The sequence below is a fragment of the Hermetia illucens genome, chromosome 3 (assembly GCF_905115235.1).
Source record: "Hermetia illucens chromosome 3, iHerIll2.2.curated.20191125, whole genome shotgun sequence".
In the NCBI taxonomy this organism is placed as follows: Eukaryota; Metazoa; Arthropoda; class Insecta; order Diptera; family Stratiomyidae; genus Hermetia; species Hermetia illucens.
Window position 1 is genome coordinate 166302863 of NC_051851.1, and position 17791 is coordinate 166320653.

At 43.5% G+C, this 17791-nt stretch overlaps 1 protein-coding gene across 4 annotated transcripts in view; it reads left to right on the forward strand.

The window, feature by feature from the left end:
• The window catches only part of LOC119652336 (epithelial discoidin domain-containing receptor 1), a 781389-nt gene that overhangs the window by 505232 nt on the left and 258366 nt on the right, over window positions 1-17791 (forward strand). For all 4 annotated transcript variants that reach the window (XM_038056350.1, XM_038056353.1, XM_038056352.1 and 1 more), the window contains exon 6: window positions 5463-5627. In XM_038056350.1, the coding sequence (XP_037912278.1) occupies window positions 5463-5627 (165 nt within the window). The remainder of the gene's footprint in view (window positions 1-5462; window positions 5628-17791) is intronic.

The window sequence follows — 17791 nt, forward strand, 5'->3', positions numbered from 1 at the left end:
GCCCATGAAGAACGGCAACGCACCCTTACCGAGTGGCAACTTTCTTGGCAAAATGAGTGAAGGGGCAGATGGACCGCGCGGCTCATTGACAAATTAGACACGCGGTTGAACAGAACGCATGGTGAGATTGATAACTTCCTTACCCAACTTCTAAGTGGGCATAGAGGTTTTCAGTCTTACCTGCACAGAATTAGGAAGGCGCAATCTCCTGATTGTGTGTTCTGCAATGGAGAGGCGGACGACACTGAACACACCTTTTTCTCTTGCGAGCGGTTGGACGGCTTTCGTCAGCAGCTTTATGCAGACACAGGGGAGCTCTCTCCAGACAACATTGTCAGAGAGATGCTAAAGAGTGCTGGCAGCTGGAATCGTATTGCGCATTATCTTCGGGCTCTTCTTATTGGGAAGAAAATTGAACTCGACCGGCAGAGGGATCGGACGGTAAGGGGTTTCCTGGACTAACAACAACTCCTTTCCTCCCCTCCACTCTCGTTGGTAAGCTTTGCGGCATTAGACGGTCTCAGAGAGGATAGATAAGTTTTCGAATCAAATTGCAAAGTATTTGGGACAGGAAGCCATAATCAGGGTTAGCAGGGCGGAGATCTTGACCACAAGTTTACCGCCGATAAAACGTCCGCCAATTGGCAAATTTATAAAAATACTACCCAAAAAGCAAAGAAATCGGTCGCTGTCACCCGAGCGGTCCATTACAAAGATCTTTACGATAGACTGGACACTCGGGATGACGAAATAGATCTGTATCGATTTGCCAAAAGCCGACTCCAACGCATATAGGATATCGAAAATTCCTGTTACGTTCATGACAAAAACTTGCTTGTTTCGAGCAGATTTGAACTGAAATCCTCCACTTCCGCAATTTGTAGTTTGCCGATAATCGTAGCAGGCGATTTGAAAGTGTGAGCTTTTGAATAGTATAGCCGAACAACGAATGTGAGAGCACGTATTCTGCTCGAGGTATTGGTAGAACTAAACGTGGTACTTGGGAATGTTGAGACCTCATACGCTTTCAAGCGAAGGGGCCTGGGGTCTACCATTCAGGCAATCTGCATGCAAATCAAAGGCGAATCGAAATCGAAAACGAATTCTCGCAGAGTACTGGGTGGGTTGCTGAGCTTGACGGCGAAAACTTTCGAGAGGAACACGTTTTCTGCGGTGGTTGAGGTTGATATGCCCCTCATTGGTACGGCCATAGAAAAAGTCACCCAGATCATCCATTGGCTAACGAAAGTATGCGATGCCACTGTGCCCAGAAGGAGACTGTTCCACAGTAGGTAGCCAACGAAATAGCAATTTTGTGAGCCACATGTTTCTGGACAAGAAGGTTTTTATAAAGGCTCAGAGGAAAATCCGATAGCGGCCATCGTGAAGAGGCACATAGACAACTGCAAGGATACTTAAAGGAAGCGATTTGCAAAAGTAAAAGGAACCACCTTAAATAGTCGTGCGAAGATGTCGATGCAAACCCTTGGAGTAGGACCTTCTGGGTGGTAATGGAAAGGCTGCGAAGATCACCCCAAGAGGCCTGCCTGCACGTGCTGGAAGAAATTGTTACCATTCTAAGTAAAAGTGCTGAAAGAAAAAGTTTCCTGTTTTACTATAGATTTATTGTGGTTGTTTAAAAGATGAAGGCATATCTTTCGGACACAACAAGTCAAGTCATTCTTTAGTGTTGGTTTTTATAAAACTTATGTTGCCATTCTGTTTCCTAACCACCAAGACAGCGGAAGAGAAACTGTCAAGGAGTTTCGTGATACTTCCAATTACCGAGGAGGAGTTACAAAAAATATGTAGTAGGATCGGTAGCAATAAGATCTCAGGTTTAGATGGCATCCCTAATAGGAATTTGAACCTGGCAATGCAGAGTAGGCCCGACGTCTTCACCAACACTTTCGTGGAATGTATAAAAGAAGATATAATCCCTGCCCAGTGGGAAAAGCAAAAGTTGGTGTTACTTCCCAAATCCAATTAGCCACCTGAGGATCCCGCATCGTATCGTCCGATCTGCCTGTTGAATACAATGTGGAAGATGATGGAGGGAGTCATATACATATAACAGACTCCTACCCATCATCGAAAGCGGCAATGGCCTGTCGCAGCGCCAGTACTGGTTTCAACGCGCCCAATCCACGGTGGATGCAATAAGTATGGTGGTGAGCCTGGCAAAAGACGCACTGAATTCTGGTGGTTGTTGTGCCGGAGTGGAGTGGTTGACATAAATGTTCCTGGATATTTAGTGAGTCTGACTGGTAGTTATCGCTCAAGGAGGACTTCCAGTTATGGCACGGATGAAGGTCCCAAAGACTACATTGTCACAGCGGGGGTACCACAGGGCTCCCTACTGGACTCCTTGCTGCGGAATATTATATATAATGGAGTACTTATGCTTCGCGTCCCAGAGAAGGCTACGATTGTAGACTTTGCCAATGACCTGGCTGTCGTTTTTTTAGCAGAACACCCCGTGGATGTGTAGGTTTACGCGACGGAGACGGTGAGAGCGGTAAAGACCTGACTAGAAAAAGCCGAATTGATCCTGACGGATGAGAAAACGCATCCAGGTGGAAGTGGGTAGGCATCACGAAATCGCCATCATTTAATACGCGGTGGGCCAGTGCGCTCCTTACTCTGTTTTATCGATCGCTTGATTCGCAAGACAGCAATCAATGACCGATGTTGGCGTGATGATCTCATGAAGAACGACTTTGCAGTCAGTTACTGTGGAAAAATGTCACTATAAAATGTAGGAAGCTGAGACACTCGTTTGATGAACCATGTTTTATAAGGTCATGGGTTTCCGCAAAATCCACTACACGCTCGCGACCCCTGCGCGTTCCAAACCCTTTTCGCTCATGGCACCTGTTTCCGTCTGCTTTTTCACTCACATTATTATTAAGGTCGGTAACAATGATCATCGAGAAGTTGCCATCATCAGGCATCAGGCGGACCTGTCTGTGTTACGTACGCAGTGAAGAAGTGAACAGTGCTGATATAATATTGAGCTTCATCAACCGGTCATTACCGTTTGACTTCTTTAATGGTATCACCGAAACCTTCTTAGATTACAATGCCAAGACCATGTTGAGTGTGTGGGCTACCAAAATAGAGAAGTTTATAGCCATTTTAACCGCATTTGCATTCTATACGCAGTTTTTGGGTCAAAGTCATCGGGTTTCTTGTAGAATGCAGTTGTCAATGCGCTTTTTCCGAAGGGATCTTACGAGTTTCTCGGGCTTTTTAGTCAGGACGGAGACACGTATTTGTTTCGCTCGGAATAATTTACGTATGCCGTAATGCGTCCATGCGTCAACAACCCTTGCCAATTTCTCGACAGGATCGGGGCCCATCCAGCGTCGTCGACTGAGGTGAACGCCATAGAAAAAATTGACAGGACGATTTGCAAATTTGCATTGAATGCCCCGGTCATTATTGCTTAGAGGCATATCAGATTCATAACTGGGATTGCAGGTCTGCGCTAGATAAAACTATCATAATAGATTCCCTCTTAGTACACATTCGTACTGAAGGCCATTTTGATGTACCCCTGCGTCGTCTAATGGTTGAGACTAAAGTTTAGTGGCAAGAAGAAACTACAAACACAAATCCAAAGATCTCCTGTCAAACATAAAAGGTTCGAATATTCATCTTCAAATTCGACTTTTAAAAAAAATTCTTTGTCGGATTCTCCTTGCGAGTAGAAAAGTTACCAAAGAGATCTTTATGAATTATGGACTTAGTATTTTTTACTGGAAGGTCAGCCATGTTTGGCAAATAGGGTCCAGGGTATTTTCGGAAAATACAAGAAGAGAATAAGCCCAAGACCTCGAAGAAATCACCACTGTATTCCAGACGGGTACATATACATATATGCAAATCCTTTGCCAGCAAAGTAACGCCTACCTTAAAACTGACAGATTCTCACCATTCGAAAATGTTCCGTCAGTCAAACTGTGCTAATAGCACCGAACGGAAACTGTGCATTAAACAATTGGTAAGTAACTATCATATGAATAAGATACTTTCACTGAGTTAGCGGTTAAGATAATTTGGATGTCGCTTACGAGGATTGGTTTACCCAGCTACCGCTCTGAAATTGTCAGTAGTTATCTGGAAAAAAGGACCCTATGTGCCTGTAACATACCTAAGGATTCGTGAAAATGTCAAAGCATAGTTGTTTTTCCTTTTAATCTCCGCCTCCAATAATGTGAGAATGATGTTAATCAGTATCTGGACAGATGAGATCTAAAGCATCCTTAATAAGAGGGACAGCTCCTCTGCATTGTAGATAAAAGGAACATCCTTAAAACGTTAGTGGACTTATAAACTGACCTTCGCTATAGATATATAAAACCAATTGAAACTCCACCTAGCTTCGAAAGGGGTATCTTCTATGCCCCGCGAATGCCTTGACAGGACTAGATAGTACAATTTTACCCCACATGTGCAATGGAGTGTCAAATTATCCCGAACGTATTCATCCTTTTCCGAGACTTATGGAAGGAAGGAGGAAGCTCTAGGTGAAGTGGTGACACTTGAAATTTACAAGGGCAAGACAGTTAGGATGCTGTCAATCTCATGTCTGAATCCATTTGACAAATTGAGCGCAAGGAAACTGTAGAGGCCGTGGTTGTGAGAACCGCCAATGAAGCAAAGGCCCAGTTAGAGTGAGCTATACCCACGTCTTAAGCTAAGCACCTATGATGATTCCACAAGGAAGACTGTATTGGCGGGGGGATCATAGAAATCACACAAACTAAGGTGCTCGACAAGACCGATTTCCGAAAGAGGGGGATAATTGGCAAATCGATTTTATGTTTGGCGCAAACCCTCCGACCAAGGCAAACTGTATAGATTAATTTCCTGTTTCATAATTGCCATTTCGCAATATGTAAACTATCAATAAACATGTCGTTACCAACCGACATCTAACACCAAAAATAGAATCTAAAAATCCCAATTATCCTCATCCCTACACTTTGTTTATTTACATAATTAATGTCATTCATGTATCCTGGTCGTTCGTTTCCGCTTGCATCCACGCAACAAGGAAACAAGGCTCAGGATTTATTGTAAACATTTCTCGTTAGTGCCTCTATGTTTATACAATTGTACAAGAATGGATGACGCACTTAGGATTTCACGATATAGTCAGGTCTCCTCGCTAAGTACATACACATGTTACCATATTCTCTACAATTTATCTCATCTTTCGCAGAAAGAGGTCCCTTGTCAAGGAGGTGGCAGGCAGAGGCATAGAAAGGTGTTTATCTCAGCAATACCATATCGTCCTGTTTCCCCATGTAAAACTACCCGAAAACTTTTATACAAACAGACATTACTTTAAGGCATAATAATATTACGTTATTTTTTTTTTTTTCGTCCTTTACGGAGTTTCCTCTCTTCTGGTTTTCATGGTATTAATGTGTTTTTCTTTCGTTTCTTTGCAGAAGGCATTATTTCGTACAGTATTCCCAAGGGTGTACCGCGGGGAATGGAAATGGATTTATCGGATAAGACATTTGATGGTCAGGACGATGGAGATCGTCTTGTTGATGGTCTTGGGCAATTAGTCGACGGACAAAAAGGAAAGGACAATTTTCGGGCTGATAAAGGTAAGAATAATTTTTTATTTCTTCTTCTCAGATATTTTGTTATGTAAATTTCATACGTAATTAGTTTAGTTGCTGATTGTGGAAGTTTATCACTGATTTGCCTAATTGATAGAATTGAGAGATCTAGATAGCTTCCTTTATGAAACTCTGGATGGGCTGGCGTGATAAACTGAAATTAAAATAGGGACAGCGATTGAATCGCTTCACACTTTGATTAAATTGATAGTTGTGATGAAGTTCAAGTTTAGTAGGGCCTCCCTACTGTCACTGTAATGCCACTAGCAGTTTCTGCGTAATATCTTCATGTTGTCCATGAGTTCCGTATCCTAGTTGCGATTACCATCAAGGCGGCTGCAGAAAACTCAACGAAATATACACTGCCAGATCGCTCCTCCACCTTGTTCCAACCTTGTTCTTTTGATCCACTTCCGGAAAGAGTGGACAATTTTTCTGACGAAATCCTTCCAGCATCCTCTCACCTTTTTAGGAAGCTTTTGTAGAAGCTTTTAGGAAGCTTTTGCGTCCAAGATTATCGAGTTTCCTATGATGTTGCTTTTCCTCTTAAAAGGGACCTTCAATTTTGAATAATGACAACAATGGGATACGAACTTCGTCTTCGTCATCATTACCGTCTTCGCATAGAACAATACTGAAAAGGCTTCCAGATTCCCGCCTCACCATAATATGCCTAGGTACTACCTCGGCCGGACAGGCTAAAGTCTCCAAGCGGTAGGATCCTTTTTGATAATTCCTAGTCTCCAAAATAGTTCCCCACCTCAAAAATTGCTGGATGTAAGAGGAGTCCTTTGATAAATATGACTACGACATGAGGACGCTGGCAACGAGGTTGCAACATCCACCTACCGGTGAAGACCATTGGGCGATACTTATTGCCAGAATTTATGTTCGTTTCCATATCAGATAACCGCAGCGCGGAAACTCAACATTTGGGTGCTTGGCAAGATAGCGAAGGACGTATAAAGTTGTTCACACTTCCTCCTTATGAGAAGAGAGCCGGAAACTTCGGTACCTATATTGACTGAGGTGGAAAAATAACTTCTAGAGACTCCTGAAGACTTTATGAATATCGAGTATTGGAACTGTCATCAGCGTTATTTAGATATCAGGAGTGCCTAGAAAAGCGAAGCATTTGGAATTCTGCTGCATGGTTTTTTTTGTACACGGAGGTAGAAAATCTTAGAAAGACACGTCCGCCGCAGCTCCGCCGCCCGAACGGCGGAACTACAGCGGGCGCGTGTGGGATTCACACCCACTAAAAACCATCCCCGGTCTCTCCAGCCCCAGCCCCGCGGGACCACCATTGAGGTATTACTTCGCGGGACAGGGTTGCTCTTAGGCACTCATCCTTCTCCTATTTGCAGCTTTCCTCCTTCTATGTTCCTTCAGCAACTCCTCCTGCATTTGGACGATTGCGGAGCCAACCGCAAGCCACTTCTCCTCGGATTCCAGCATCTGAGTAACCAAGCTCTCCAGGGTCCCGCTCCTGCCCAGCACCTGGTTTAAACTTCTTCTCTCCATCGCAAATCGTAGGCAGTGAAACATCACATGCTCCTCCGGTATGCCATCGCATCTGGGACAGTTCGGAGAATCATCCAACCCAAAGCGGTGCAGATACTGCCTGTAGCAACCACCGTGCCCCGTGAGGAACTGGGTAATGTGGTAGTTGGTCTCCCCATGTGTTCGCTCAAGCCACACCCTAATGTTGGGAATGAGCCTGTGCGTCCACCGACCTCTCGTAGACTCGTCCCATCTGCGTTGCCAGAGATCAAGCGACTCTGACCTTGCCGCATTTCTACGCTGTGCATGCCCTTCCATACGTCCCATCAGCAATACTGTCTCATCTCATGTGGTTCTAAAAGCACTGCAAACCCTCAAAGCCATCTGCCGGTAAACCGAGTTCACCTGCTTACGTCTCTGAGAGTTTGCAAGCGCCTCTGCCCACACAGGCGACGAGTAGAGCTGGATGGAGCGCACCACTCCAGCTAGCACCAACCTCCGGCAATGTTTCGGCCCACCAATATTTGGCAACATTTTTGCAAGTGCCGTGGTGGCACTGGCTGCCTTTTGGCATGCACACTCTAGGTGTTCCCTAAAACTCAATTTTGTGTCAATTATTACCCCCAGGTATTGAATAGCTGGCTTTGATACGACCGTATGTCCACCGACCTCCACCTTCACAGTGTTATTTTTTCTGCGTTTCGTTATTAAGACCGCTTCCGTTTTCGCGTCCGCCAAGGTCAGCCCGGCCTTTTCTAGCCAGGACTTTACCGCTCTCACTGTTTCCATTGCGTAAACCTCCACATCTTCTGGGTGTTTTGCTGCAACAACCACAGCTAGTTCATCAGCAAAGCCGACAATTGTAGTCCCTTCTGGGACGGGAAGAGCAAGCACCCCATTATACACGATATTCCACAACAGGGGACCAAGTACCGATCCCTGTGGTACCCCGGCTGTAACAATGTACTCTTTGGTGCCCTTATCCGTCCCATACCAGAGAGTCCTCTCTGAGAGGTAGTTTTCCACCAAATTCGCTAAGTATCCGGGGACACCTATGTCAGCACACGCCCCTTTAATTCTATTCCAATTGGCCGAGTTGAATGCGTTTTTGACATCCAACGCCACCACGGCACAGCAGCCGCCAGAAATCAGTGCATCTTTTGCCAGGTTTACCACCATGCCAATTGCGTCCACCGTAGAGTGGGCGCTGCTGCTGCATGTATGCTGCGCCGAATATCTTTAAGCCACAGTGTTGAAAATGCTCCAACACAAAAATTGGGAGGAGCTGGGGGTTTAGACGAAACTATTTGGAACCTGGCCTCTATGTTCTTTGCTCATGTAACTTTCTGTAAGAAGGAGTTGACTCCACGACATATCATTTCAAAGCAAATCGGCGCTTTCTATTCTGAGGTCGTTGCATGCAAGACTATCACAAGGATACTAGTGAGCGGACCTCCAGCGTAGCAGAGTTGGAAACGAATACCAAAGTGATTGACACTTGGCATACGGAAAAATTAGTAGCTGGAAAATAGCGCTTACCACTCTTGTCACTAAGTGATCTGCATAATACGGTACGGTGGGGTCTTAGTCTTAAATGCTCGGGTTTAAGGGGTAATTAATATCGGAGCCATTTACAATAACTTCAGATTTCGCACGAAAATTTTTCATTAACGGCCATTGCAAATACGAACCTCGATTTTATGACAGATGACAGGACCACCGGCTCTATAGTAGGTAGAGTGTCAGCTTACATCACGTTTCATGAGCGAAGAATTTTTGAGAATTTCAATGAGCTCAAGTTTCTGGATGACCAAAGAATCAAAATAAATGTTGGGATAGGGTTGGGTCTACCCCTCCTGCCGGGTCAAAGAAGGAGGTATTTAGGTTTTGGTCACTTAATAACAAAAAAATAGCTCCAACAACAACAGGAAGTGAAAGAAGAAGTAAGACTGCTGAAATAACAACAGATCACAAAAATAAGGGTAGCATCCATATTTCAATTCTTCATTAGGGAGAATTTCGTTGCCATACTTAGCGGGCTAATCCAATAATTAATGAAGAAGAAATTGGACTCATTCGAGTCCTTCCCTTATTTTGACCCATTGGTTGTGCTGGTTTATTTGGTTGGTATATCATCTAGTGAGTCCTCCGTAGATCAACAGTATCCTCCATAAATAAACTCTCAAAAGCAACCTCGGTCAATTCTTGCAACAATATCATATAAAGTCCTGAAAAAAAAAACAGTAAACGGCCGTTGGTGAAGCGCTTTGGGGTGTAAGGATATTACTAGATCCATCTCGATGTTTGACTCATGGTTTGATACCATTTCGACTTCCGAGTTTGATGTAAGAAAACTTTACGGTTCTTTCCTGCATATCAAAGCAAAACAGACGGTGAGGATGCTCGCAAGACAAGAAACTTTATTCAATTCTGACTCCTTTGAGCGTCTTCTGCCATTCTTGAGCAGCTCTCGAAATCTGTGCCAATTTCAATGGTGTAAATTGAGCAGGCCAGGTCCAATAGTTTGAGCAGTATGTATATTCTTTTTGGCACTACATGAAGGTAAGAAAATCTTCGCAAGATATATCTGCATGCGACATCCTCTTCCTCTATAAACCCCCCGCCCGCTCTCACTCTCTTTTATGTTTGCACCACGGGATCACTTTTACGCATTAGATCGGAACAGGTTCAGTTTTAAGTCATCACGTTATCAGATCTTCATACCTTAGATTACTTAATTTGGCTTTTCGCTTAGCCCTGCATTCAGCATACAACACAGAGCCCTCCTCTCCTCTGGACCCTTGACCAAAGGGTTAATCGATTTTTCTAGTCTTTGGATGTACACATTGGTGGCTTTTTTGGAAAACATGAAATGCAGACCTGAGAAAATAGCTCCTGCGTCCTCCTGCGTCCTTCGATGTCCTCCCAGTAGTTCAGATATGTAGATTGTACGGGAGGATCATATTCCTCATAACCTACAGTGCTTTCTCTGACATGGATCTAGAGGTTCAGCATTTATTTCTACGACTAATACCTCCACAGCAGAAGGCAGCATTCTCTACGGTAGTCTATGGCTGTGAATATCTCTCTTACCAGGGATAAGTTATTGTTTCTTGCTATGTGGTGTCTGGAAATTCATCCTCGCAAAACACTAAGATATTTTACAACGTTTTCCATAAACCCTTATGCAGAACATAACCCAAAGCATCATTGTTAATTCCTGTGGATGCACTTCAATCCCCCTCCCTACATTCAACTTTCTATGCTTAAGTTCGGCTCCATTTTTTCTCCCGCCAACTCTAACCTGATTCTTTCCCCAAGTGCGCTCTCCGAGTTTTTCGTAACTAAGCCCAAGTCAGGTCATGGTCGAAGGACCTGCGGGGCAGGGGAAGCAAGTACGACATTATGCACGACATTCTGCAAAATGGGCCCCAACACAGAGCAGAGGCAGGCATTCTTCATACGGTTGACTGATTACGGAACATAGCTTCTGGTGAAATTCTTGAAGAAGCTCATATTGAATCTCTGGAAGTCCACCTCTGCGTTTGATTGTGAATAGAATTCGCGCTAGAAATCGCTCCTTTCGCGGGTCTCCTCTAGTTCCTTAGGCAACCTGGAGTTGAAAGGACTAATTTGCAAACACAAAGTTTATCCCACACGCAGAAAGACTTGCAGAAGCATTGTTGGCATTCTCATCATCATCATCAGCAACGGCGCAACAACCGCTATCCGGTCTAGGGCTGCCTTAATAAATAACTCCAGACATCCCACCTTTGGGCCGAGGTCCACCAATTCGATATCCCTAAAACCTGTCTGGCGTCCTGGCCTACACCATGGTTCCATCTCAGGCAGAGTCTGCTTCGTCTTCTTTTTCTACCATAGATATCGCCCTTATAGACTTTTTTGGCTTGATCATTCTCGCACGGATTAAGTGACCCGCCCATCGCAACCTATTGAGCCGGATTTTATCCACAACCAGACGCTCATAGTATCGCTCATGGATTTCGTCATTATGAAGGCTAAGGAATCGTCCGTTGGCATTCTCACTGATTATAACTCACTAGCTGTTCAGAATAGGAATTCTCTAAGATGATACATGCTCATCTTGTAATGATGGAACAGAATCCATGGAACATTTTCTTTGCAAGTGCTCCACATATGAACGCAGCAGACATCAGATTTTTGGTACTGATGTGCTCCAACTGCACCGCGTAGCATCACATCCTCTAACGGAAATCCTGCGATATATAAAAGAATCCGGGATCTCCTGCTGGAAATCGTGTACAATGAGCCACTGGGGTGCTCAGTTTTGCCTCCCCTTGGATTTCACCCAAAATTACGCGAACTGCACTCATTGACTCATTGAGCGTGTGGCATGTCCCATCTTTCTGAAACCGCGATCGTTGATTAAAACCATTGAAATTCTGTAGCGCTAGAGCCTCTTGCTGACAAATCTGTCCATACAGTAACCTTGGATGAATGCAGAGAGTGTTGATGCTTCAATTTAGGATTAGTGTCACTCCAATATCTGCAATTTTGCCTGCTTACTTGTCCAGCTACGTGAAAGTATGCTTCATCAGAGAAAAAAACGTTGGTAAAGCTGGTGAACTTCTCTAACAGTTCGTTGGCAAACTGGAACCTATGAGGTCTTAATTCCTGTACTATTTGAAATTTGTACGGATGTAAATGTGGAAAATACAGTTTAAGGATATTCTGGGCACATTTAAGACGCGAGGCCGCAGAGAGGCCAGTTTGTTCATGAACAGATGCTCTACGTTTTCAGGATCCCTGGAAGTTCTGGGTTGACCACATCGTGGTTGATTCATTGTCGAACCTGTCTTCTCGAACTTCTCTGCACATTTTTTAACCAGTTGAAGGGATGAAGCTTTATTTTTATGCCGGATGTTATAGTGAGCCCAAAATTTTCATTGCGCTGTAGTCAAAGAATTGGTCGCCATGGCACTGAATTCTCATTAGTTGCTCTTGCATTTCGTAACCCCTCCGCCCCACTTCGCTGTCGCTGTTTGATGCAGCCACCGATTCAAAAGTAGAGGGACTTTTAGTCCACCCTGTATTATGTTTTTATCATCCGTAAAAAGGCTAAATATTTGTCCGAAATTTGGGCACGGGCTCATATTCGCGAACCCTCGTTCTCCATGGGAACTTTTATTCTGTCATGGGTCTTTTCTACTCTTTAAGTCGCCAACCTACCAGTAACAGAGAACCGTCAGGTTCCGTATACCTTCAGAAGCAGTTCCTCTTCAACATCTTCTGAGGTCACCTATTTGTGTTTTAGTTGTTCTAACTCATTTGTCTCCCCTAGTTTAGACCGTGGTACCTCTAGTAAATCATCTCAGAAATGCTAAACTGACACCTTGAATTTCGTATCTCGTAGGAACTGTTATTTCAATTGATCAACTTCAAACTTACCCATATCGCCGTTTTAGGCACTGGTTAGGAGGATTACTTACAAGATAACAAAGCTCATTTTCATCCCAACTTGTGTCAGTAACTGATATGCGAGTGCATGCTCGAGAAGAAGTCATTACTAACCAGTCCTCGTATGCCAATGATTTGCTCTGAAACCTCGGGTTTGCTATTCTCGTTCTGCTTAGCACCAAATCTAGGCAGACCCTAGGGATAATATATCTTTAATAATGGTTTTTCCCACTGATGATCTATAGGAAAGTGGGACCATTTTCATTTGTCAATCTATTCCTAGGACACGTTTCTTTGCCTTATTCCTCCTCTATATTGGGTGAAGCTGGCCTAAAAATCTATGAGAAACACACTGCATGGTTCCTATTGCTACGGTGACCACACTGTCTATCCTTAAAAGGAGGACTCTAACCATGAGATCTCTGGTTAGCCAGTCCGACCCTACCGCGTTTCAAGGGCAAAATAACCACGCTTGGATGAAGTGGAACTCCGCAACTAACTTATCGGGGTTCTCTATGGGTCCAAGTCCTGACTGGTCACCAAGGACAATGAATCCCACCTTGCAATTATAGAGACGGAAATTTTGTTGTATGACTTACTATAATTATGTCTGAAATGAGGGCATTCGTGGAAGGTATGACGTTGCACCGATTGCTTAGATGTTGTGAGATAGGCATTTTCGTTGGTATAGTTAAGCTTTCCGCACTTATAACGACTTGCCAGCTATGGTGATGAATCTAAGGATCCAATGTTGTAAGTTATTTATTTCCATTCCACCAGAATCAAGCATACCATACAGAGAAGTGGCGAACTTGATGCAGACGCGTCGTCCTGGCTACCAAACGGGACAAAAGCTGAAGAAAAAGGATGAATTCCTTTAAGCAAAAGAAAATCTTGATGATACTAACCTGCTCCGTTTGACATGACTGCATGAAATCATATACAAGTAAATAAAAGGTATGTGCTCACCCATTCCTCATTTTCAAGAAGTTTCCAGACGACATCCTAACTGCAACCACTACGTCATAGAAAACTTCCCACTTTTTTTTACATTTCCACAAACATTATCCTGCGGACATTCCACTGGAATGTCGCATCGAGAAAAAAGTTTCAGCAAATTGCCTCCTCTCATTACCAACCATCGTCACACAATACATTTTTTTTTTGTCATAATCCTTAATGGATTTCTACAATTTTTGTCCGATACAGACGAATAAGGATCAAAATAACAATAACATTGGCCAAGAATTGGAAGTTTTATGCGAACCGCATCGGGAACTCGAACATTTCCAACAACTAGAAATGCTGTGTAAAGGACTTTTTTTCCACTCCGTATTTCATATTGAAACACGAGTGACTGCGAATATTGCTTCCAAGCATAAGGAAAGTAGGCACTAAGGACTTTCTATTATTTAACCCATAAATCTTAACTTTGGTGAAATTCTTGTTTGTCATGCTTGAATAGAACCGCAATCATGTGTCTCGCCCTTCCCTGGAGTCGGTTTCTTTGGTTCGGCACGAATAGAATTTAAAGTGTGTACAGGAGTATGTGAGCTAGACGAGGGATGCCTGGCTAAAAGCCTGATAGTTAGTATGTGAAACCTTTTGCCAAAATTCACTTCGTGTGTATCGTTTGGATGTGATCTAAAAGTCGTCTTACTTTTGAGTAAACGTCAGGAGAGGAGAAAGCAGTTGAAGTCGCTTTCATCCCGTTTTAGCTTTCGCTCTGCCTCTACTCCGTCGCTTCCAACTTCCTCTGTATCCTGGCACAGAGGTGAAGTCATGCATGCATGTACCCTCGATACAGAGAATGTGGTGTGGAATGGTGAATGGCTCAATATTACCTTTACATCTTACCTGGGAGTAAAGGAACATCATGCACAGAATCTATAATCCTGTTACTTACGGATAACTAAATACGTTCAGTTGGAGAATATTGTCAGATCAATATAGACCGCAATTATGTTGGTCATTCTAAGGGAATATTTGCGGAGAAGGGCATCAAAGCGGACACAATTAGGAGGCGGCTTTATCCTTGGGAAAGTTTCAAAAGTTTGGCTTTGCTACTAAGTACTCCAAAGGAACTTTTTACTCCACAAACCAATGGGTCATCAAACAGCACATATAAACCAGATTCCTCCCCTAAATCCGGGCCACTTTTCTTGGTTTGCTCTTTCATCATAAACTTACTAATCCTTCCACAACTTCCCTGACCACAAGAGCCTACCTTGAAATATTTTTCTTTCTTGAAATAAAGAAGATTCAAATCGAAAGCCAAAACAGATTATCCGACTCTGTGCTCCCCTTCACAAGAAAGGATTATATCTACGTATAAAGCAAATACCGACCACATAGTCTCTATAGTGTCCATTCGTCCATTCCATTTGAAATCCTGCTCAAGGAGATTAAGGCTTTACACAAAAACCATCAGCATATCGATGGAAGTTGCTCCTACCCCAAAGTTCACAGATTGTGCACAACAGAAGACCGCACTCAAATACAAGACCACCAGCAATCGGGGGCGGAGGATAACGTGGTTCCCTACGAAAACGTTACTTCGGAAACGGACGAATCAAATTCAATAGAAGATGTATGTACAATAATGCCATGTCCTCTGCTAATTGGCATTCATTGACATTAAATGTATGGTAATTAATGTAAACCTAATATTCGAATAAATTATGTTTCCTTGAGAGGGCCTGGACGACCGGTGACTCCTTGGAAGGGATGAGTTATAAGACTCCATGCTGGAGGCATTTTAGGAACATATGTCTTGTATCCTTTAGCTGAAGACCGAGAATAAATGATGGAGATATATTAAGCCAGGAGAATCGGGAAAGGGTGCGACGAGGTTGGAGGCTAATCGCCTTCTAATTGAATAAAATGAACGACAGCAATAACGACAATATCGTCTCCATGAATATAATTAAAATCAACCTGTAGAGGTCAATTTACGATAATTTTTGGATAATGTATGGGACCGGTCGTTTGGGATCTTGACCCTGAAGCAATGTAGCATGTATGAATCGATTGGATCCATGACTCAAAGAAAAGGGTTTGAAAGAAAAAGGACTAACCCTCACTTGAAAATAATATATGGCTTTTGGGACATACTCGTATATTCAAGGTACAATTAGCATGATTGCAGTTGACATTACAAAAGGACATTATTATGGGACTTTGGAAAATTTGAACACCTGAGGATATTTTTTGGGTCTAGACTTGAATATCAGACGCAATATCATTGGGACGAAATTGGAGGTGAGGCGAACTGTATACTTTGAGAAGGGGCTTATGGTCATGTTGAGCAAAGGCTGGGAAATGTTGACTTGATTTGATTTATTTGGGATTATTCGTATTTATATCTTTAAGATGAAAGTCAGGTAGATTGGCCTATGGAAGTCCATGTTGAAATTTTAATTCATTTCTGTTTTGTGAAATCGAAGAGCCTTTTCTCTGAATGATTAATATGGCGTTCGTTGTTTTTTCAACGTTTTTAATTCGTCACTATTATCATATATATAATGAACAATTAAAGGTCAGAGATACTTCAATGAAGCTCTCAACGATCCCCGTTTGTCTGTCTCTTTGTTAGGTAACTCAGGAATACAAATCGGGTCCCTAGTGCAACACTTCGTTCTCTCTCACGACATCACCAAAATTCACCTGTTTTCCAATGTAAAGTATCTGGGGGTGATCTTTTTCCAATGTTAAATTGGAGACGAAAAGTAGAACTGAGGAGACTATGGAGCGAACTACGTCTGCAAAGAAACCTTGGTAAGGAAATGAAGCCTCCAGCCGAGGTTTCCCCTTTGTTTCCATACCCTCCTAACGTGCGTATTTGCTGTGAGCAGCAAATACAATGGGGCCAAGCTGAATAGGACCAAAAAAATCGCAAGTGCTCTGCAGTGCTGTCCGGCTTAATGTGCTCCTATACCTCGTCCCTTTTTCCCTTCATATTAAATGCACTGCATCCTGCAGTGCTGTCAGGCTGCGTAAGTCAGGATGCTGTGCGATGAAGCCGCACGGCCACGATAAGATCTTAAAAATTCTGGGCATTCCTGGCATTATCGACAGGTTAAAGATGGTTTCCGGAGTTAAAATGGGAGTATTGCCGCGTGCGCGGAGTGGATTGCACGGTCTTTCATTCCGCGGCACTAGTGACACGGAGGAACAGTCAATGACCGAATATGATCCGGACCTTAAATCTTACATAGTTATTCTGATCGACAGACAAGTCATCATTAAAGCCTTGTATGTAGTCAGTGGCGACGTTCTCCAGACTTGTGAGGTAGATTAGAGATGCGTTGAGCAGTCTGAGTGACACACCCAAAGTTGCCCTTCCTTGGATCTCCGGTCATTGAAACACAGAGCAGGATTGGTTAGACAAGCCTTCTCTTTTGACAGTTCTGCATTGAGCTAGCGACTGTGAAGGGAGAAATCTACTCACACTATTTGACAACCATTTCAGTTTAACATCATCAGTTCAACCGCACCATAAATCATCTAAATCGCACTCTCGATGTAGTCCTCTCCAACACGCCAGAACGGCTTCTTTCTCATGCCCATCATCCTGCTCTTGAGTTCGAGGTATAACTGCCACGTCTCAACTCCCATACTATGCGCAAGACCTCTAAGCTCAACTTTCGTAAGGTCGACTATGAGGGTTTGAACTTAGCTCTGGCGTCATTCAACTGGACTTCCATTCCTTCACCATTAACCTGCGACCAAAACCTCCTCTTCTTATATTTCATTCTATCTGAACTCCTTCCTAGTGACAATCCTTTCTCCTTCCACAAAATCCCTGAGCTCCTACCCGTTATGATTCACCACTTAAATCCATTAGAAAGTTCGTCTGAAGCAGGCTGCGAGGAAAAAGTTTTTATCCTCCGGAAGGCGTGCATACTTTGACCATTTTAACCGCTCTGCGATCTTCAGTTAAGTCGCTGAGAAGTAAATCTGGATAGTATTCAAGTCGAATTGGCGCATGGTAACTTGAAGCCTTTCTGGTCTGTCATCCGCAAGGAATATTTCCCAGTCCCCTCTCACTTTCACCAAATTCTCTGACTCCACTGCTACCTCTCCTCAACTATCCAGTGATTTACTTTGCAGTTACCTCTCCTCGGTGCATAACTCCTCTCCCTCTTTTCCCTTTCTCCCCCTGATGAGTACAGCTTCCTCCGAATCTCCTGCCTTTCCCCCCTTAC